This window comes from Leptodactylus fuscus, unplaced genomic scaffold (assembly GCF_031893055.1).
Source record: "Leptodactylus fuscus isolate aLepFus1 unplaced genomic scaffold, aLepFus1.hap2 HAP2_SCAFFOLD_133, whole genome shotgun sequence".
Lineage (NCBI taxonomy): Eukaryota > Metazoa > Chordata > Amphibia > Anura > Leptodactylidae > Leptodactylus > Leptodactylus fuscus.
The window spans coordinates 159,619-182,642 of NW_027440155.1; the positions used below are offsets into that span (position 1 = coordinate 159,619).

The 23,024-nt window shown below is 45.6% G+C and overlaps 1 protein-coding gene across 1 annotated transcript in view; it reads right to left on the reverse strand.

The window, feature by feature from the left end:
• LOC142187076 (alpha-2-macroglobulin-like protein 1) overlaps positions 1–23,024 on the reverse strand; it is a 114,220-nt gene that overhangs the window by 35,699 nt on the left and 55,497 nt on the right. Inside the window, exons 18-20 of the mRNA XM_075261440.1 lie at positions 5,109–5,253; positions 3,423–3,648; positions 1,804–1,930 (exon numbers count right to left, since the gene is read on the reverse strand). Of these exons, the coding sequence (XP_075117541.1) occupies positions 1,804–1,930; positions 3,423–3,648; positions 5,109–5,253 (498 nt within the window). The remainder of the gene's footprint in view (positions 1–1,803; positions 1,931–3,422; positions 3,649–5,108; positions 5,254–23,024) is intronic.

The following is a 23,024-nucleotide window of genomic DNA, read 5'->3' on the forward strand; positions in this document are numbered from 1 at the left end:
TACCTCTCAGACATGATATATACAGGCTGGTTGTCAGTAACAGGGGGCGGGGCTGTGACTACCTCTCAGACATGATATATACAGCTGGTTGTCAGTAACAGGGGGCGGGGCTGTGACTACCTCTCAGACATGATATATACAGCTGGTTGTCAGTAACAGGGGGCGGGGCTGTGACTACCTCTCAGACATGGTATATACAGGCTGGTTGTCAGTAACAGGGGCGGGGCTGTGACTACCTCTCAGACATGATATATACAGGCTGGTTGTCAGTAACAGGGGCGGGCTGTGACTACCTCTCAGACATGATATATACAGGCTGGTTGTCAGTAACAGGGGGCGGGGCTGTGACTACCTCTCAGACATGATATATACAGCTGGTTGTCAGTAACAGGGGGCGGGGCTGTGACTACCTCTCAGACATGATATATACAGCTGGTTGTCAGTAACAGGGGGCGGGGCTGTGACTACCTCTCAGACATGGTATATACAGGCTGGTTGTCAGTAACAGGGGGCGGGGCTGTGACTACCTCTCAGACATGGTATATACAGCTGGTTGTCAGTAACAGGGGGCGGGGCTGTGACTACCTCTCAGACATGATATATACAGGGGGCGGGGCTGTGACTACCTCTCAGACATGATATATACAGCTGGTTGTCAGTAACAGGGGGCGGGGCTGTGACTACCTCTCAGACATGGTATATACAGGCTGGTTGTCAGTAACAGGGGCGGGGCTGTGACTACCTCTCAGACATGGTATATACAGCTGGTTGTCAGTAACAGGGGGCGGGGCTGTGACTACCTCTCAGACATGATATATACAGCTGGTTGTCAGTAACAGGGGGCGGGGCTGTGACAACCTCTCAGACATGATATATACAGCTGGTTGTCAGTAACAGGGGGCGGGGCTGTGACAACCTCTCAGACATGATATATACAGGCTGGTTGTCAGTAACAGGGGCGCGGGCTGTGACTACCTCTCAGACATGATATATACAGCTGGTTGTCAGTAACAGGGGGCGGGGCTGTGACAACCTCTCAGACATGATATATACAGCTGGTTGTCAGTAACAGGGGGCGGGGCTGTGACTACCTCTCAGACATGATATATACAGGCTGGTTGTCAGTAACAGGGGGCGGGGCTGTGACTACCTCTCAGACATGATATATACAGGCTGGTTGTCAGTAACAGGGGGCGGGGCTGTGACTACCTCTCAGACATGATATATACAGGCTGGTTGTCAGTAACAGGGGGCGGGCTGTGACTACCTCTCAGACATGGTATATACAGCTGGTTGTCAGTAACAGGGGGAGGGGCTGTGACTACCTCTCAGACATGATATATACAGCTGGTTGTCAGTAACAGGGGGCGGGGCTGTGACTACCTCTCAGACATGATATATACAGGCTGGTTGTCAGTAACAGGGGGCGGGGCTGTGACTACCTCTCAGACATGGTATATACAGGCTGGTTGTCAGTAACAGGGGGCGGGGCTGTGACTACCTCTCAGACATGATATATACAGCTGGTTGTCAGTAACAGGGGGCGGGGCTGTGACTACCTCTCAGACATGATATATACAGCTGGTTGTCAGTAACAGGGGGCGGGCTGTGACTACCTCTCAGACATGATATATACAGCTGGTTGTCAGTAACAGGGGGCGGGGCTGTGACTACCTCTCAGACATGATATATACAGCTGGTTGTCAGTAACAGGGGCGGGGCTGTGACTACCTCTCAGACATGATATATACAGGCTGGTTGTCAGTAGTAATAGAGGACAATTATTTCTGCTTGTTTGCGTACCGATCATTTTTGGAGTCACGTCCCAAGTTACCGTCTTTTTGACTCCTCCGGGGACACAGAAGGGTTTCTCACTTGTTCTGCCATTTGCAATTTCGTATTGGTCAGAAGGCGGAAGAGAGGCGGAGATCTGAGGACAAACAGAGTATAGAATACAGTATAATAGGACACGGTCTGGAGGATACAGAGCAGGGGATACAGTATAATAGGACACGGTCTGGAGGATACAGAGCAGGGGATACAGTATAATAGGACACGGTCTGGAGGATACAGAGCAGGGGATACAGTATAATAGGACAGTCTGGAGGATACAGAGCAGGGGATTCAGTATAATAGGACACGGTCTGGAGGATACAGAGCAGGGGATACAGTATAATAGGACACGGTCTGGAGGATACAGAGCAGGGGATACAGTATAATAGGACACGGTCTGGAGGATACAGTATAATAGGACATGGTCTGGAGGAGCAGAGCAGGGGATACAGTATAATAGGACATGGTCTGGAGGATACAGAGCAGGGGATACAGTATAATAGGACACGGTCTGGAGGATACAGTATAATAGGACACGGTCTGGAGGATACAGAGCAGGGGATACAGTATAATAGGACACAGTCTGGAGGATACAGAGCAGGGGATACAGTATAATAGGACACAGTCTGGAGGATACAGAGCAGGGGATACAGTATAATAGGACACGGTCTGGAGGATACAGAGCAGGGGATACAGTATAATAGGACAGTCTGGAGGATACAGAGCAGGGGATTCAGTATAATAGGACACGGTCTGGAGGATACAGAGCAGGGGATACAGTATAATAGGACACGGTCTGGAGGATACAGAGCAGGGGATACAGTATAATAGGACACGGTCTGGAGGATACAGAGCAGGGGATACAGTATAATAGGACACGGTCTGGAGGATACAGAGCAGGGGATACAGTATAATAGGACACGGTCTGGAGGATACAGAGCAGGGGATACAGTATAATAGGACATGGTCTGGAGGATACAGAGCAGGGGATACAGTATAATAGGACATGGTCTGGAGGATACAGAGCAGGGGATACAGTATAATAGGACGTAGTCTGGAGGATACAGAGCAGGGGATACAGTATAATAGGACATGGTCTGGAGGATACAGAGCAGGGGATACAGTATAATAGGACACGGTCTGGAGGATACAGAGCAGGGGATACAGTATAATAGGACACGGTCTGGAGGATACAGAGCAGGGGATACAGTATAATAGGACACAGTCTGGAGGATACAGAGCAGGGGATACAGTATAATAGGACACGGTCTGGAGGATACAGAGCAGGGGATACAGTATAATAGGACATAGTCTGGAGGATACAGAGCAGGGGATACAGTATAATAGGACAGTCTGGAGGATACAGAGCAGGGGATACAGTAATTATGTAACGATGTTTTGTCAGTGACCAGTCGTCAGCTAATTGTTACTAATTGCGATTTCCTCAGTATGAGCAGCATTACAGTGTGAATAGTGCTATATATACGGTATGTATACGTGACAGGACAGATCCCTGCGATGGATTCATACGTCTGCTTTCTTCCACCTTGGTGATGTCTCCAGGTCTCGTACAACAGTAGACCATTTACCATTAAGGGCTTGTCCATGTAGTTGAAGGTCGAGGCTTTGAGGGTGAAGCTTTCTTCTTTCTTCATTGTGTAAGGTAACGTGACTTCTATAAAGAAAGGCTGAAAAGCTTTGAGGGAAGCTGGACGAGAGAGACCTAAGCCCCCCGGGCCGGCGCACATCATCTGGGCGCTCCACTCTGTGATGGTGTCCGGAGCAGTCACTGACATCTCATGACTACCAGATTCCCTGTAGAGAATGGAGCACGGTAAAGTGACAACATGCAATGAAACAATAGGACTACAGAAGTCTATGGAAAGTCTTAGCTAAATCCATATCATCTCTAGAGTTTAGGATGGAGCCAGAATAGTGGGGGAGTCTGGATGATATCGGGCGGACAGACATAACTAGTTCATCTGCACTAGTAACATCATGTACACAGATAAGGCTGAAACATGACAACAGGCGTGATGTAAGCGTGTAACCGCACACTGCTGGGGAATGTAGTGACCATGGAGCTGAAGCTCAGTCCTCACTAGGGACTGCATGGGCCGTCCCCATCTTCACTGGCTCTTTCACCTGATTGGTCGATCTGTCTAGCCCACCCCTGAGGATTTTCTAGCTGGGATGGAAACTGTATAAGAAGGTGATTTAGGCCTGAACCGATCCAGGTATCTCATCACAACCTGGGGAACCCTCAAGGTTTAGAAGGGAATCCTAAATAGTTTGAGGTCATCAACATTCCCATCTCTTGTGGAAGCGATCTGTGACCTACGGGAGGGATCTTGCTTTGCCCCGTGCAGGTCTCAGGGCATGTCCCATCCTATATGGAGAACTCTTCCCCTGCAAGATTTCTGCACTTTCTGCGTCTTGCACTTAATTACCTTGTGAACTTATATGGGTTAACCCTTTAAGGTGTGGTGGGTTTTTTTGCTATAGTGTTCGGGGTGCTTGGCGGCCATTTTTGTATTATACTTTACTACCGTATGTAACTTCCTCTCTATTATAAATCATAGCGTAACATTCTCCTTACAACCCTGTAACTGAGCTGTTACTAAGGAAAGTCTGTCCACAGTTACATGGTAAATATGCAGAGCTGAAGCATTGACCAAAGGGGGATGGTCACTACAAATGGTGGTATCTTCGGTTTTCTATCCCCTACGGAAATGGTTCTGGTATCAGAAGAAAGATGAGAATCTGGGAGATGGACCATAGCCTGAGGTCTCATTAGAGAAGTGCACACAATGTAGTATGTAGCAGAGCGTTCATGTATTCCCGACTGTGTTTCTCTAATGATATCTGAGGTTATGTTCTAGCCAGTTCTTAAATCTTTTTCTAGGTGGTATAAAGCCAAGGATTGAGCCATCTGAAGTGCCCATCCCCCCCCTGTGGTTGACCTCTATATACTACATTGAGTACATGTATATGGACAGTCCATGCCAGTGCTTAGACCTGGTTCACATCTGTGTTCGGTATTCCGTTGTGGTTTCATTGCTCGCCACTTTTTAATGCATTCAGTATTGTGTTCAGGGGTCCCCAAGCGAACTCCCCAAACGTAATACAGAACGCAGATGTGACCAAGGTCTTAGTTGTATCCCAGAGGAATTCAAGTAAAACTGAGAAAGATTTACAGGAACCTTAATGGGAAGACACAAAGACAAGACGAGAGAGAGAAAGATCCGAGAAATCTTCAGATATCCGATACTTACGGCACCTTCTCCAATGACCAAAGCCAAGTCTCTGGGAATAACATGCGAGGCTCTGAGCTGCCGCCATCTTCATCATCATCATCCTCCGACAAAGAAGAGGGAGACTCACCGGGCGAATCATCAAATGTAGGAAGGCCAGGAAGAACTGAAGGAAGAGAGAAGAAGCAGCAGTCACCACCACAAGGAGGCAGTATATAGAGAGTATACAGGGGAGTATATATCTGTGTATATATAGAGAGAGTATACAGGGCAGTATATATCAGTATATAGAGAGTGTACAGGGGAGTATATATATCAGTATATAGAGAGTGTACAGGGGAGTATATATATCAGTATATAGAGAGTGTACAGGGGAGTATATATCTGTATATATAGAGAGAGTATACAGGGCAGTATATATCAGTATATAGAGAGTGTACAGGGGAGTATATATAGAGAGTGTACAGGGTAGTATATATATCAGTATATAGAGAGTGTACAGGGGAGTATATATATCAGTATATAGAGAGTGTACAGGGGAGTATATATATCAGTATATAGAGAGTGTACAGGGTAGTATATATATCAGTATATAGAGAGTGTACAGGGGAGTATATATAGAGAGTGTACAGGGGAGTATATATATCAGTATATAGAGAGTGTACAGGGTAGTATATATATCAGTATATAGAGAGTGTACAGGGGAGTATATATCAGTATATAGAGAGTGTACAGGGTAGTATATATATCAGTATATAGAGAGTGTACAGGGGAGTATATATATCAGTATATAGAGAGTGTACAGGGGAGTATACATAGAGAGTGTACAGGGGAGTATATATATCAGTATATAGAGAGTGTACAGGGTAGTATATATCAGTATATAGAGAGTGTACAGGGGAGTATATATAGAGAGTGTACAGGGGAGTATATATATCAGTATATAGAGAGTGTACAGGGGAGTATATATATCAGTATATAGAGAGTGTACAGGGTAGTATATATATCAGTATATAGAGAGTGTACAGGGGAGTATATATAGAGAGTGTACAGGGGAGTATATATATCAGTATATAGAGAGTGTACAGGGGAGTATATATATCAGTATATAGAGAGTGTACAGGGGAGTATATATAGAGAGTGTACAGGGGAGTATATATATCAGTATATAGAGAGTGTACAGGGTAGTATATATATCAGTATATAGAGAGTGTACAGGGGAGTATATATAGAGAGTGTACAGGGGAGTATATATATCAGTATATAGAGAGTGTACAGGGGAGTATATATCAGTATATAGAGAGTGTACAGGGGAGTATATATATCAGTATATAGAGAGTGTACAGGGGAGTATATATAGAGAGCATACAGGGGAGTATACATACCTCCCAACCGTCCCGATTTCCGCGGGACAGTCACGATTTGGGTGACATGTCCCGCGGTCCCGGTTGGAGGGAGGTATGTCCCGATTTCAACTCAGATCTGCGTCCAGAGGTCAGCTCCTCACTTCAGCCGCATATGTGTCAGCGAGAGAGGCGCGTAGGGAGCGGAGGAGAAGGTAAGTGTAATGTGGAGGTGCAACGTGAAACTGGTGGCAGAGATGGAGAGGACGGCATGACACTGGGGGCAGAGATGGAGAGGACGGCATGACACTGGGGGCAGAGATGTGGGGACATGAATTTGGGGGCAGAGATGTGGGGACATGAATCTGGGGGCAGATGAAGGAGGGGATGGTATGACATTGGGGGCAGAGATGGGGGACATGAATCTGGGGGCAGAGATGGAGAGGACATGAATCTGGGGGCAGAGATGGAGGGGACATGAATCTGGGGGCAGAGATGGAGGGGACATGAATCTGGGGGCAGAGATGGAGGGGACATGAATCTGGGGGCAGAGATGGAGGGGACATGAATCTGGGGGCAGATGAAGGAGGGGATGGTATGACTGGGAGCAGAGATGGGGGACATGAATCTGGGGGCAGAGATGGAGAGGACATGAATCTGGGGTCAGAGATGGAGGGGACATGAATCTGGGGGCAGAGATGGAGGGGACATGAATCTGGGGGCAGAGATGGAGGGGACATGAATCTGGGGGCAGAGATGGAGGGGACATGAATCTGGGGGCAGAGATGGAGGGGACATGAATCTGGGGGCAGAGATGGAGGGGACATGAATCTGGGGGCAGAGATGGAGGGGACATGAAACTGGGGGCAGAGATGGGGGGACATGAATCTGGGGGCAGAGATGTGGGGACATGAATCTGGGGGCAGAGATGGAGGGGACATTAATCTGGGGGCAGAGATGGAGGGGACATGAATCTGGGGGCAGAGATGGAGGGGACATGAATCTGGGGGCAGAGATGGAGGGGACATGAATCTGGGGGCAGAGATGGAGGGGACATTAATCTGGGGGCAGAGATGGAGGGGACATGAATCTGGGGGCAGAGATGGAGGGGACATGAATCTGGGGGAAGAGATGGGGACATGAATCTGGGGGCAGAGATGGGGGGACATGAATCTGGGGGCAGAGATGGAGGGGACATTAATCTGGGGGCAGAGATGGGGGGACATGAAACCGGGGGCAGAGATGTGGGGACATGAATCTGGGGGCAGAGATGGAGGGGACATAAATCTGGGGGCAGAGATGGAGGGGACATGAATCTGGGGGCAGAGATGGAGGGGACATGAATCTGGGGGCAGAGATGGAGGGGACATGAATCTGGGGGCAGAGATGGAGGGGACATGAATCTGGGGGCAGAGATGGAGGGGACATGAATCTGGGGGCAGAGATGGAGGGGACATTAATCTGGGGGCAGAGATGGAGGGGACATTAATCTGGGGGCAGAGATGGAGGGGACATGAATCTGGGGGCAGAGATGGGGGGACATGAATCTGGGGGCAGAGATGGAGGGGACATTAATCTGGGGGCAGAGATGGAGGGGACATGAATCTGGGGGCAGAGATGGAGAGGACATGAATCTGGGGGCAGAGATGGAGAGGACATGAATCTGGGGGCAGAGATGGAGAGGACATGAATCTGGGGGCAGAGATGGGGGGACATGAATCTGGGGGCAGAGATGGGGGGGACATGAATCTGGGGGCAGAGATGGGGGGACATGAATCTGGGGGCAATTTATTAAATAATCACACTACCCCCGGAAGAAGGCTTAGCGTGCCGAAACGTGCGTCGGGCTGACAGACAGACACTAGGTGTTCTTGCTTTACATCACAGTGATTCTATATGGGTAAGATGGCATATTTCCTCTTGATGTAGACCTATCCTTATTGTATTATGTGTGCATTATACCTGCGGCTCTGCCTCCCTGATGACAATATGTTGTAAACATGGGTTTATCCCTGTTCCTGCTTCGGAAATACATATTATTGGTCATTTTCTGACTTTATGTGGAATTAAGGAGAGTGATCTTTCTGCAATCAGGATATTATGACTATATACATGCTTAGTCAATACCAGGAGAGTAGTTTAGCTGCATTCGGGTAGTGTGATTATTTAATAAATTGTTTGTGGAGGTTGCATCAGGTGTAGTTCATCTTACTATATATATATATATATATATATATATATATATATATATATATATATATATATATATATATATGTGCAATACTATTTCACTAAGATTCATCTATGTGTACTGTTTTATACGGTGTTTTGCATCTGTCCAGTATATGTGTATTTCTCTATATTGATGTATATAATTTTTAACATTGTGTTAATAAAGGTATATATTTTTTACTTGAACCTGTAGTTGGATATGTTGAGTGTCGATAAAAATCTGGCCTGTTCCAGTTTTGTGTTTGTATATAGTGCCCACAGTATATAATACTACTACTATATAGTGCCCACAGTATATAATACTACTACTATATAGTGCCCACAGTATATAATACTACTACTATATAGTGCCCACAGTATATAATACTACTACTATATAATGCCCACAGTATATAATACTACTACTATATAGTGCCCACAGTATATAATACTACTACTATATAGTGCCCACAGTATCTAATACTACTACTATATAGTGCCCACAGTATCTAATACTACCATATAGTGCCCACAGTATATAATACTACCATATAGTGCCCACAGTATATAATACTACTACTATATAGTGCCCACAGTATATAATACTACTACTATATAGTGCCCACAGTATATAATACTACTACTATATAATGCCCACAGTATATAATACTACTACTATATAGTGCCCACAGTATATAATACTACTACTATATAGTGCCCACAGTATCTAATACTACTACTATATAGTGCCCACAGTATCTAATACTACCATATAGTGCCCACAGTATATAATACTACCATATAGTGCCCACAGTATATAATACTACTACTATATAGTGCCCACAGTATATAATACTACTACTATATAGTGCCCACAGTATATAATACTACTACTATATAGTGCCCACAGTATATAATACTACTACTATATAGTGCCCACAGTATATAATACTACTACTATATAGTGCCCACAGTATATAATACTACTACTATATAGTGCCCACAGTATATAATACTACTACTATATAGTGCCCACAGTATCTAATACTACTATATAGTGCCCACAGTATCTAATACTACTATATAGTGCCCACAGTATCTAATACTACTATATAGTGCCCACAGTATCTAATACTACTATATAGTGCCCACAGTATCTAATACTACTATATAGTGCCCACAGTATCTAATACTACTATATAGTGCCCACAGTATCTAATACTACTATATAGTGCCCACAGTATCTAATACTACTATATAGTGCCCACAGTATCTAATACTACTATATAGTGCCCACAGTATCTAATACTACTATATAGTGCCCACAGTATCTAATACTACTATATAGTGCCCACAGTATATAATACTACTATATAGTGCCCACAGTATATAATACTACTATACAGTGCCCACGGTATATAATACTACTATACAGTGCCCACGGTATATAATACTACTATACAGTGCCCACGGTATATAATACTACTATATAATGCCCACGGTATATAATACTACTATATAATGCCCACAGTATATAATACTACTATACAGTGCCCACAGTATATAATACTACTATACAGTGCCCACGGTATATAATACTACTATACAGTGCCCACGGTATATAATACTACTATATAGTGCCCACAGTATATAATACTACTATATAGTGCCCACAGTATAATACTACTATATAGTGCCCACAGTATATAATACTACTATATAGTGCCCACAGTATATAATACTACTATATAGTGCCCACAGTATATAATACTACTATATAGTGCCCACAGTATAATACTACTATATAGTGCCCACAGTATATAATACTACTATATAGTGCCCACAGTATATAATACTACTATATAGTGCCCACAGTATATAATACTACTACTATATAGTGCCCACAGTATATAATACTACTATATAGTGCCTACAGTATATAATACTACTATATAGTGCCCACAGTATATAATACTACTATATAGTGCCCACAGTATATAATACTACTATATAGTGCCCACAGTATCTAATACTACTACTATATAGTGCCCACAGTATCTAATACTACCATATAGTGCCCACAGTATATAATACTACCATATAGTGCCCACAGTATATAATACTACTACTATATAGTGCCCACAGTATATAATACTACTACTATATAGTGCCCACAGTATATAATACTACTACTATATAGTGCCCACAGTATATAATACTACTACTATATAGTGCCCACAGTATATAATACTACTACTATATAGTGCCCACAGTATATAATACTACTACTAAATAGTGCCCACAGTATATAATACTACTACTATATAGTGCCCACAGTATATAATACTACTATATAGTGCCCACAGTATCTAATACTACTATATAGTGCCCACAGTATCTAATACTACTATATAGTGCCCACAGTATCTAATACTACTATATAGTGCCCACAGTATCTAATACTACTATATAGTGCCCACAGTATCTAATACTACTATATAGTGCCCACAGTATCTAATACTACTATATAGTGCCCACAGTATCTAATACTACTATATAGTGCCCACAGTATCTAATACTACTATATAGTGCCCACAGTATCTAATACTACTATATAGTGCCCACAGTATCTAATACTACTATATAGTGCCCACAGTATATAATACTACTATATAGTGCCCACAGTATATAATACTACTATACAGTGCCCACAGTATATAATACTACTATACAGTGCCCACGGTATATAATACTACTATACAGTGCCCACGGTATATAATACTACTATATAATGCCCACGGTATATAATACTACTATACAATGCCCACAGTATATAATACTACTATACAGTGCCCACAGTATATAATACTACTATACAGTGCCCACGGTATATAATACTACTATACAGTGCCCACGGTATATAATACTACTATATAGTGCCCACAGTATATAATACTACTATATAGTGCCCACAGTATAATACTACTATATAGTGCCCACAGTATATAATACTACTATATAGTGCCCACAGTATATAATACTACTATATAGTGCCCACAGTATATAATACTACTATATAGTGCCCACAGTATAATACTACTATATAGTGCCCACAGTATATAATACTACTATATAGTGCCCACAGTATATAATACTACTATATAGTGCCCACAGTATATAATACTACTACTATATAGTGCCCACAGTATATAATACTACTATATAGTGCCTACAGTATATAATACTACTTTATAGTGCCCACAGTATAATACTACTATATAGTGCCCACAGTATATAATACTACTATATAGTGCCCACAGTATATAATACTACTATATAGTGCCCACAGTATATAATACTACTATATAGTGCCCACAGTATATAATACTACTATATAGTGCCCACAGTATATAATACTACTATATAGTGCCCACAGTATAATACTACTATATAGTGCCCACAGTATAATACTACTATATAGTGCCCACAGTATATAATACTACTATATAGTGCCCACAGTATAATACTACTATATAGTGCCCACAGTATAATACTACTATATAGTGCCCACAGTATATAATACTACTATATAGTGCCCACAGTATAATACTACTATATAGTGCCCACAGTATATAATACTACTATATAGTGCCCACAGTATATAATACTACTATATAGTGCCCACAGTATCTAATACTACTACTATATAGTGCCCACAGTATATAATACTACTATATAGTGCCCACAGTATATAATACTACTATATAGTGCCCACAGTATCTAATACTACTATATAGTGCCCACAGTATATAATACTACTACTATATAGTGCCCACAGTATATAATACTACTATATAGTGCCCACAGTATATAATACTACTATATAGTGCCCACAGTATCTAATACTACTATATAGTGCCCACAGTATCTAATACTACTATATAGTGCCCACAGTATATAATACTACTATATAGTGCCCACAGTATATAATACTACTATATAGTGCCCACAGTATATAATACTACTATATAGTGCCCACAGTATAATACTACTATATAGTGCCCACAGTATATAATACTACTATATAGTGCCCACAGTATATAATACTACTATAAAGTGCCCACAGTATATAATACTACTATATAGTGCCCACAGTATATAATACTACTATATAGTGCCCACAGTTAATGTATAGAGGAATATTATTGATGATTGTATAGATGATTATAGGATAATGATGTATTTAAGCTTTTCCATTACAGTCACCACATCACTGACCTGGACTTCTCTCCCTATAGGTAACTACCATAATAATACTGAGTCTAACACCTACATGTCATATCACATGTAATCAAGTCACAGTCACTGGATCACACAGAGAGGATCTGACTCACCGGATCACACTGAGAGGATCTGACTCACCGGATCACACTGAGAGGATCTGACTCACCGGATCACACTGAGAGGATCTGACTCACCGGATCACACAGAGAGGATCTGACTCACCGGATCACACAGAGAGGATCTGACTCACCGGATCACACAGAGAGGATCTGACTCACCGGATCACACAGAGAGGATCTGACTCACCGGATCACACTGAGAGGATCTGACTCACCGGATCACACTGAGAGGATCTGACTCACCGGATCACACTGAGAGGATCTGACTCACCGGATCACACTGAGAGGATCTGACTCACCGGATCACACTGAGAGGATCTGACTCACCGGATCACACTGAGAGGATCTGACTCACCGGATCACACTGAGAGGATCTGACTCACCGGATCACACTGAGAGGATCTGACTCACCGGATCACACTGAGAGGATCTGACTCACCGGATCACACTGAGAGGATCTGACTCACTGGATCACACTGAGAGGATCTGACCCACCCGATCACACAGAGGATCTGACTCACCAGATCACACAGAGGATCTGACTCACCAGATCACACTGAGAGGATCTGACTCACCGGATCACACAGAGGATCTGACTCCCCCGATCACACTGAGAGGATCTGACTCACCGGATCACACTGAGAGGATCTGACTCACCGGATCACACTGAGAGGATCTGACTCACCGGATCACACAGAGGATCTGACTCACCGGATCACACAGAGGATCTGACTCACTGGATCACACTGAGAGGATCTGACTCACCGGATCACACTAAGAGGATCTGACCCACCCGATCACACAGAGGATCTGACTCACCAGATCACACTGAGAGGATCTGACTCACCGGATCACACAGAGGATCTGACTCACTGGATCACACTGAGAGGATCTGACCCACCCGATCACACAGAGGATCTGACTCACCAGATCACACTGAGAGGATCTGACTCACTGGATCACACTGAGAGGATCTGACTCACCTGATCACACAGAGGATCTGACTCACCTGATCACACAGAGGATCTGACTCACCGGATCACACAGAGGATCTGACTCACCGGATCACACAGAGGATCTGACTCACCGGATCACACAGAGGATCTGACTCACCGGATCACACTGAGAGGATCTGACTCACTGGATCACACTGAGAGGATCCGACTCTGATTATCAGGTCTCCTCAGTCAGTGCTCCATTATTGGGTCTCCTCATTCAGCGTTTGCATGTTCTTCTGAACCAGTGCACCCTCATCAGCACAGCTTGGTAAATTCACCTTAATAAGGACTCTCAGTCTGTGAATCTTGACCAGAATCCCAGTCAGTGCAGCCTCAGGGCAGAGCAGGAGTCCTGTCAGGACCTCAGGGCAGATCAGGAGTCCTATCAGGACCTCAGGGCAGATCAGGAGTCCTATCAGGACCACAGGGCAGATCAGGAGTCCTATCAGGACCACAGGGCAGATCAGGAGTCCTATCAGGACCACAGGGCAGATCAGGAGTCCTATCAGGACCACAGGGCAGATCAGGAGTCCTATCAGGACCTCAGGGAAGATCAGAGTCCTATCAGGACCTCAGGGAAGATCAGGAGTCCTATCAGGACCTCAGGGCAGATCAGGAGTCCTATCAGGACCTCAGGGAAGATCAGGAGTCCTATCAGGACCTCAGGGCAGATCAGGAGTCCCATTAGGACCACAGGGCAGATCAGGAGTCCTGTACGGACCTCAGGGAAGATCAGTAGCCCTATCAGGACCTCAGGGAAGATCAGGAGTCCTATCAGGACCACAGGGCAGATCAGGAGTCCTATCAGGACCGATCAGGAGTCCTATCAGGACCTCAGGGCAGATCAGGAGTCCCATTAGGACCACAGGGCAGATCAGGAGTCCCATTAGGACCACAGGGCAGATCAGGAGTCCTATCAGGACCACAGGGAAGATCAGGAGTCCTATCAGGACCTCAGGGAAGATCAGGAGTCCTATCAGGACCGATCAGGAGTCCTATCAGGACCACAGGGCAGATCAGGAGTCCCATTAGGACCACAGGGCAGATCAGGAGTCCTATCAGGACCACAGGGCAGAGCAGGAGTCCCATTAGGACCACAGGGCAGATCAGGAGTCCTATCAGGACCACAGGGCAGAGCAGGAGTCCTATCAGGACCACAGGGCAGATCAGGAGTCCTATCAGGACCACAGGGCAGATCAGGAGTCCTATCAGGACCACAGGGCAGATCAGGAGTCCTATCAGGACCACAGGGCAGATCAGGAGTCCTATCAGGACCACAGGGCAGATCAGGAGTCCTATCAGGACCACAGGGCAGATCAGGAGTCCTATCAGGACCACAGGGCAGATCAGGAGTCCTATCAGGACCACAGGGCAGATCAGGAGTCCTATCAGGACCTCAGGGCAGATCAGGAGTCCTACCAGGACCTCAGGGAAGATCAGTAGCCCTACCAGGACCTCAGGGCAGATCAGGAGTCCTATCAGGACCTCAGGGCAGATCAGGAGTCCTATCAGGACCTCAGGGCAGATCAGGAGTCCTATCAGCACCTCAGGGAAGATCAGGAGTCCTATCAGCACCTCAGGGAAGATCAGGAGTCCTATCAGGACCACAGGGCAGATCAGGAGTCCTATCAGGACCACAGGGCAGATCAGGAGTCCTATCAGGACCACAGGGCAGATCAGGAGTCCTATCAGGACCACAGGGCAGATCAGGAGTCCCATTAGGACCACAGGGCAGATCAGGAGTCCTATCAGGACCTCAGGGAAGATCAGGAGTCCTATCAGGACCTCAGGGCAGATCAGGAGTCCCATTAGGACCACAGGGCAGATCAGGAGTCCTGTACGGACCTCAGGGAAGATCAGGAGCCCTATCAGGACCTCAGGGAAGATCAGGAGCCCTATCAGGACCACAGGGCAGATCAGGAGTCCTATCAGGACCACAGGGCAGATCAGGAGTCCTATCAGGACCACAGGGCAGATCAGGAGTCCTATCAGGACCACAGGGCAGATCAGGAGTCCTATCAGGACCACAGGGCAGATCAGGAGTCCTATCAGGACCACAGGGCAGATCAGGAGTCCTATCAGGACCTCAGGGCAGATCAGGAGTCCTACCAGGACCTCAGAGAAGATCAGTAGCCCTACCAGGACCTCATGGCAGATCAGGAGTCCTATCAGGACCGATCAGGAGTCCTATCAGGACCACAGGGCAGATCAGGAGTCCCATTAGGACCACAGGGCAGATCAGGAGTCCCATTAGGACCACAGGGCAGATCAGGAGTCCCTTTAGGACCACAGGGCAGATCAGGAGTCCTATCAGGACCACAGGGCAGATCAGGAGTCCTATCAGGACCACAGGGCAGATCAGGAGTCCTATCAGGACCACAGGGCAGATCAGGAGTCCTATCAGAACCACAGGGCAGATCAGGAGTCCTATCAGGACCACAGGGCAGATCAGGAGTCCTATCAGGACCAATCAGGAGTCCTATCAGGACCACAGGGCAGATCAGGAGTCCCATTAGGACCACAGGGCAGATCAGGAGTCCCATTAGGACCACAGGGCAGATCAGGAGTCCTATCAGGACCACAGGGCAGATCAGGAGTCCTATCAGGACCACAGGGCAGATCAGGAGTCCTATCAGGACCACAGGGCAGATCAGGAGTCCTATCAGGACCACAGGACAGATCAGGAGTCCTATCAGGACCTCAGGGCAGATCAGGAGTCCTACCAGGACCTCAGGGAAGATCAGTAGCCCTACCAGGACCTCAGGGCAGATCAGGAGTCCCATTAGGACCACAGGGCAGATCAGGAGTCCTATCAGGACCACAGGGCAGATCAGGAGTCCTGTACAGACCTCAGGGAAGATCAGTAGCCCTATCAGGACCTCAGGGCAGATCAGGAGTCCTACCAGGACCACAGGGCAGATCAGGAGTCCCATTAGGACCACAGGGCAGATCAGGAGTCCCATTAGGACCACAGGGCAGATCAGGAGTCCCATTAGGACCACAGGGCAGATCAGGAGTCCCATTAGGACCACAGGGCAGATCAGGAGTCCCATTAGGACCACAGGGCAGATCAGGAGTCCTATAAGGACCACAGGGCAGATCAGGAGTCCTATCAGGACCTCAGGGCAGATCAGGAGTCCTATCAGGACCTCAGGGCAGATCAGGAGTCCTGTACGGACCTCAGGGAAGATCAGGAGTCCTGTATGGACCTCAGGGCAGATCAGGAGTCCTATCAGGACCACAGGGCAGATCAGGAGTCCTATCAGGACCTCAGGGAAGATCAGGAGTCCTATCAGGACCGATCAGGAGTCCTATCAGGACCTCAGGGCAGATCAGGAGTCCTATCAGGACCACAGGGCAGATCAGGAGTCCTATCAGGACCACAGGGCAGATCAGGAGTCCTATCAGGACCACAGGGCAGATCAGGAGTCCTATCAGGACCACAGGGCAGATCAGGAGTCCTATCAGGACCACAGGGCAGATCAGGAGTCCTATCAGGGCCACAGGGCAGATCAGGAGTCCTATCAGGACCACAGGGCAGATCAGGAGTCCTATCAGGACCTCAGGGAAGATCAGGAGTCCTATCAGGACCTAAGGGCAGATCAGGAGTCCTATCAGGACCTCAGGGAAGATCAGGAGTCCTATCAGGACCTCAGGGCAGATCAGGAGTCCCATTAGGACCACAGGGCAGATCAGGAGTCCTGTACGGACCTCAGGGAAGATCAGTAGCCCTATCAGGACCTCAGGGAAGATCAGGAGTCCTATCAGGACCACAGGGCAGATCAGGAGTCCTATCAGGACCGATCAGGAGTCCCATTAGGACCACAGGGCAGATCAGGAGTCCTATCAGGACCACAGGGAAGATCAGGAGTCCTATCAGGACCTCAGGGAAGATCAGGAGTCCTATCAGGACCGATCAGGAGTCCTATCAGGACCACAGGGCAGATCAGGAGTCCCATTAGGACCACAGGGCAGATCAGGAGTCCTATCAGGACCACAGGGCAGATCAGGAGTCCTATCAGGACCACAGGGCAGAGCAGGAGTCCTATCAGGACCACAGGGAAGATCAGGAGTCCTATCAGGACCACAGGGCAGATCAGGAGTCCTATCAGGACCACAGGGCAGATCAGGAGTCCTATCAGGACCACAGGGCAGATCAGGAGTCCTATCAGGACCACAGGGCAGATCAGGAGTCCTATCAGGACCTCAGGGCAGATCAGGAGTCCTATCAGGACCTCAGGGCAGATCAGGAGTCCTATCAGGACCTCAGGGCAGATCAGGAGTCCTACCAGGACCTCAGGGAAGATCAGTAGCCCTACCAGGACCTCAGGGCAGATCAGGAGTCCTATCAGGACCTCAGGGCAGATCAGGAGTCCTATCAGGACCACAGGGCAGATCACGAGTCCTATCAGGACCTCAGGGCAGATCAGGAGTCCTATCAGCACCTCAGGGAAGATCAGGAGTCCTATCAGGACCGATCAGGAGTCCTATCAGGACCACAGGGCAGATCAGGAGTCCCATTAGGACCACAGGGCAGATCAGGAGTCCTATCAGGACCACAGGGCAGATCAGGAGTCCTATCAGGACCTCAGGGCAGATCAGGAGTCCTATCAGGACCACAGGGCAGATCAGAGTCCTATCAGGACCTCAGGGAAGATCAGGAGTCCTATCAGGACCTCAGGGCAGATCAGGAGTCCTATCAGGACCACAGGGCAGATCAGGAGTCCTATCAGGACCTCAGGGCAGATCAGGAGTCCTATCAGGACCACAGGGCAGATCAGAGTCCTATCAGGACCTCAGGGAAGATCAGGAGTCCTATCAGGACCTCAGGGCAGATCAGGAGTCCTATCAGGACCACAGGGCAGATCAGAGTCCTATCAGGACCTCAGGGAAGATCAGGAGTCCTATCAGGACCTCAGGGCAGATCAGGAGTCCTATCAGGACCACAGGGCAGATCAGGAGTCCTATCAGGACCACAGGGCAGATCAGGAGTCCTGTCAGGATTGTGCACCTGATTGTCAATATAGTCAAAGTGCAGCTGAAGGTGTCCACAATCTGGAGCATCAAGAATCCAAAGCTCTCCATGATCCTGCCAACCCTGTAATAAGGTACATTCTGGTATAGTGGACATGAAGGCTCTATATCTGCTGTAGGCGGACAGTCCTCTGGCTGGATGTCCCAGTGTCACTCATTACTAACATGTGGATTAGCAATATTCTTATTATTGCAGCACAATTGGACATGGAGTTGACGGCGATGATATCACAGGTAGTATGAGACACAAGACTAACTCTTACCTCCTTCCATAGCAAATTCATATTCATAACCTACAAAAAAGTCAAAGTTAAGACATCACTAGGAAATCTGCCGCACATCAATAGGAAACAGGAGCAATTCTACACACAAGCAGTCCAATCACATCACCACAACGAAGACAATGGAGAAGACAACCGGATATTAGCAGAAGCGTCAAACAACTAATTGTGTAAGACGTTTGAGGCCCAGGTAAGGCTGGAGGCATCACCACAGCTTCTCATAGAATACAGTATATTCATGTGGGGAGAAGCACAGGGATCGGAAGGGTCACCCCAACAATTCAAGGGCAATAAACAGCTTCTTCTGTGAACATTAGAGGGGACAGGAGAGTCCACAAGGAAAAATGTCACCTCTGTATTGGAGTGAAGTCAGCCATACTTGTGTAGACATCCTGAAGAGTCCAAGCCAATTGGTGGCCTCTGAAGGAATCTCCCCAACGTGATCTCCTGGAATCAGGGCTTTACAAGTGACCATTGTCATAGTGAGGGGTGTTATGGGATGTTGAGATGAAGTTTAGGATTCACAAAGCAGACTAAACACAAAGAGGTCCATTCAGCTCCGTACGATGTCCATCTTCATGTTCCTTACAAGTCTCCTTTGTGGAGAAGGGATCATCCAGAATGCAGAAAAATATCCAAGAACTGGGCACCACCATCAAGGACCATATATAAGGTGTACGGACTTAGGAAGCGCTGCTGATGGAGCAGTAAGATGTGCCGGGGTGTCCGTGTCACCTGGACATGTTTGTTGGGAGAGACTCCAGTGAAGACCGAGCCATTGGGTGGTAAGACGTGAGGGGTTGTAAGGAGACAAAAACCATAAAATAAGGAATGTGAGGTGTATGCCAAGGAGAACGGCTTCAGGCCCAGAGGTCAGGGTGCAAAGCTTATAGGAGGAACAATAGAAGAAAGTCGGCGACAAGTGGGACTTCATGTCTGAGAAGGCCCCAAGAAGAACATGAAGATCAATGGACAAAAGCGGGTGTGAAGGTTCAGCCCTCACCGATCCATGCCCCAGCAGTACAGGCAACCCATCAATAACCCACCGGCAAGATGGAGAAACTGGTGGCCCAGAAGCCAAAGCAAAGAAGAGAGTGACCTGGGGGGCTGTGGAAACACGAGGAGCCAAAGAAGGAGGCGAGAGGACAAAACTCTTACAGAAAGGGAGGCAAGTAGATCCTGTGAGGTCCACAAGGTTTGGAGTGACCATGAAGCCATGAGACAGCAAAGAGCGGCCTAGAGCGGCGGTGCACACACGATTTCCGCATGCGAGCTACTTGTAAAATGACCAAGTCAAAAGATCTACTACACACTTATTGTGGGCGGGGCCTGTGGGCGGGGCATTGTCAGATTGACATCGGATCCTGGAGAGGTGAGTAACAGGGATTATTATGTTCCCTCCCCTCCCCTGGGGCTCCGAATATTATACTGGGGGGTCTGAAAAGAGTATCAGAGTGTAATAATAGCGGCAGTGGGATGGCGGCCTGGCCATGGAGAGTGCACAGTATACAGCAGTATATATAGAATGTAGTGCAGAGTATACAGCAGTATATATAGAATGTAGTGCAGAGTATACAGCAGTATATATAGAATGTAGTGCACTGTATACAGCAGTATATATAGAATGTAGTGCAGAGTATACAGCAGTATATATAGAATGTAGTGCAGAGTATACAGCAGTATATATAGAATGTAGTGCAGTGTATACAGCAGTATATATAGAATGTAGTGCACAGTATACAGCAGTATATATAGAATGTAGTGCACAGTATACAGCAGTATATATAGAATGTAGTGCAGAGTATACAGCAGTATATATAGAATGTAGTGCAGAGTATACAGCAGTATATATAGAATGTAGTGCAGAGTATACAGCAGTATATATAGAATGTAGTGCAGAGTATACAGCAGTATATATAGAATGTAGTGCAGAGTATACAGCAGTATATATAGAATGTAGTGCAGAGTATACAGCAGTATATATAGAATGTAGTGCAGTGTATACAGCAGTATATATAGAATGTAGTGCAGAGTATACAGCAGTATATATAGAATGTAGTGCAGAGTATACAGCAGTATATATAGAATGTAGTGCAGAGTATACAGCAGTATATATAGAATGTAGTGCAGAGTATACAGCAGTATATATAGAATGTAGTGCACAGTATACAGCAGTATATATAGAATGTAGTGCACAGTATACAGCAGTATATATAGAATGTAGTGCAGAGTATACAGCAGTATATATAGAATGTAGTGCACAGTATACAGCAGTATATATAGAATGTAGTGCACAGTATACAGCAGTATATATAGAATGTAGTGCAGAGTATACAGCAGTATATATAGGATGTAGTGCAGAGTATACAGCAGTATATATAGAATGTAGTGCAGAGTATACAGCAGTATATATAGAATGTAGTGCAGAGTATACAGCAGTATATATAGAATGTAGTGCACAGTATACAGCAGTATATATAGAATGTAGTGCAGAGTATACAGCAGTATATATAGAATGTAGTGCAGAGTATACAGCAGTATATATAGAATGTAGTGCAGAGTATACAGCAGTATATATAGGATGTAGTGCACAGTATACAGCAGTATATATAGAATGTAGTGCAGAGTATACAGCAGTATATATAGAATGTAGTGCAGAGTATACAGCAGTATATATAGAATGTAGTGCAGAGTATACAGCAGTATATATAGAATGTAGTGCAGAGTATACAGCAGTATATATAGAATGTAGTGCACAGTATACAGCAGTATATATAGAATGTAGTGCAGAGTATACAGCAGTATATATAGAATGTAGTGCAGAGTATACAGCAGTATATATAGAATGTAGTGCAGAGTATACAGCAGTATATATAGAATGTAGTGCAGAGTATACAGCAGTATATATAGGATGTAGTGCACAGTATACAGCAGTATATATAGAATGTAGTGCAGAGTATACAGCAGTATATATAGAATGTAGTGCAGAGTATACAGCAGTATATATAGAATGTAGTGCAGAGTATACAGCAGCATATATAGAATGTAGTGCAGAGTATACAGCAGTATATATAGAATGTAGTGCAGAGTATACAGCAGTATATATAGAATGTAGTGCAGAGTATACAGCAGTATATATAGGATGTAGTGCACAGTATACAGCAGTATATATAGAATGTAGTGCAGAGTATACAGCAGTATATATAGAATGTAGTGCAGAGTATACAGCAGTATATATAGAATGTAGTGCACAGTATACAGCAGTATATATAGAATGTAGTGCAGAGTATACAGCAGTATATATAGAATGTAGTGCACAGTATACAGCAGTATATATAGAATGTAGTGCAGAGTATACAGCAGTATATATAGAATGTAGTGCAGAGTATACAGCAGTATATATAGAATGTAGTGCACAGTATACAGCAGTATATATAGAATGTAGTGCACAGTATACAGCAGTATATATAGAATGTAGTGCACAGTATACAGCAGTATATATAGAATGTAGTGCAGAGTATACAGCAGTATATATAGAATGTAGTGCACAGTATACAGCAGTATATATAGAATGTAGTGCAGAGTATACAGCGTATATACACTCACCGGCCACTTTATTAGGTCCACCATGCTAGTAACGGGTTGGACCCCCTTTTGCCTTCAGAAC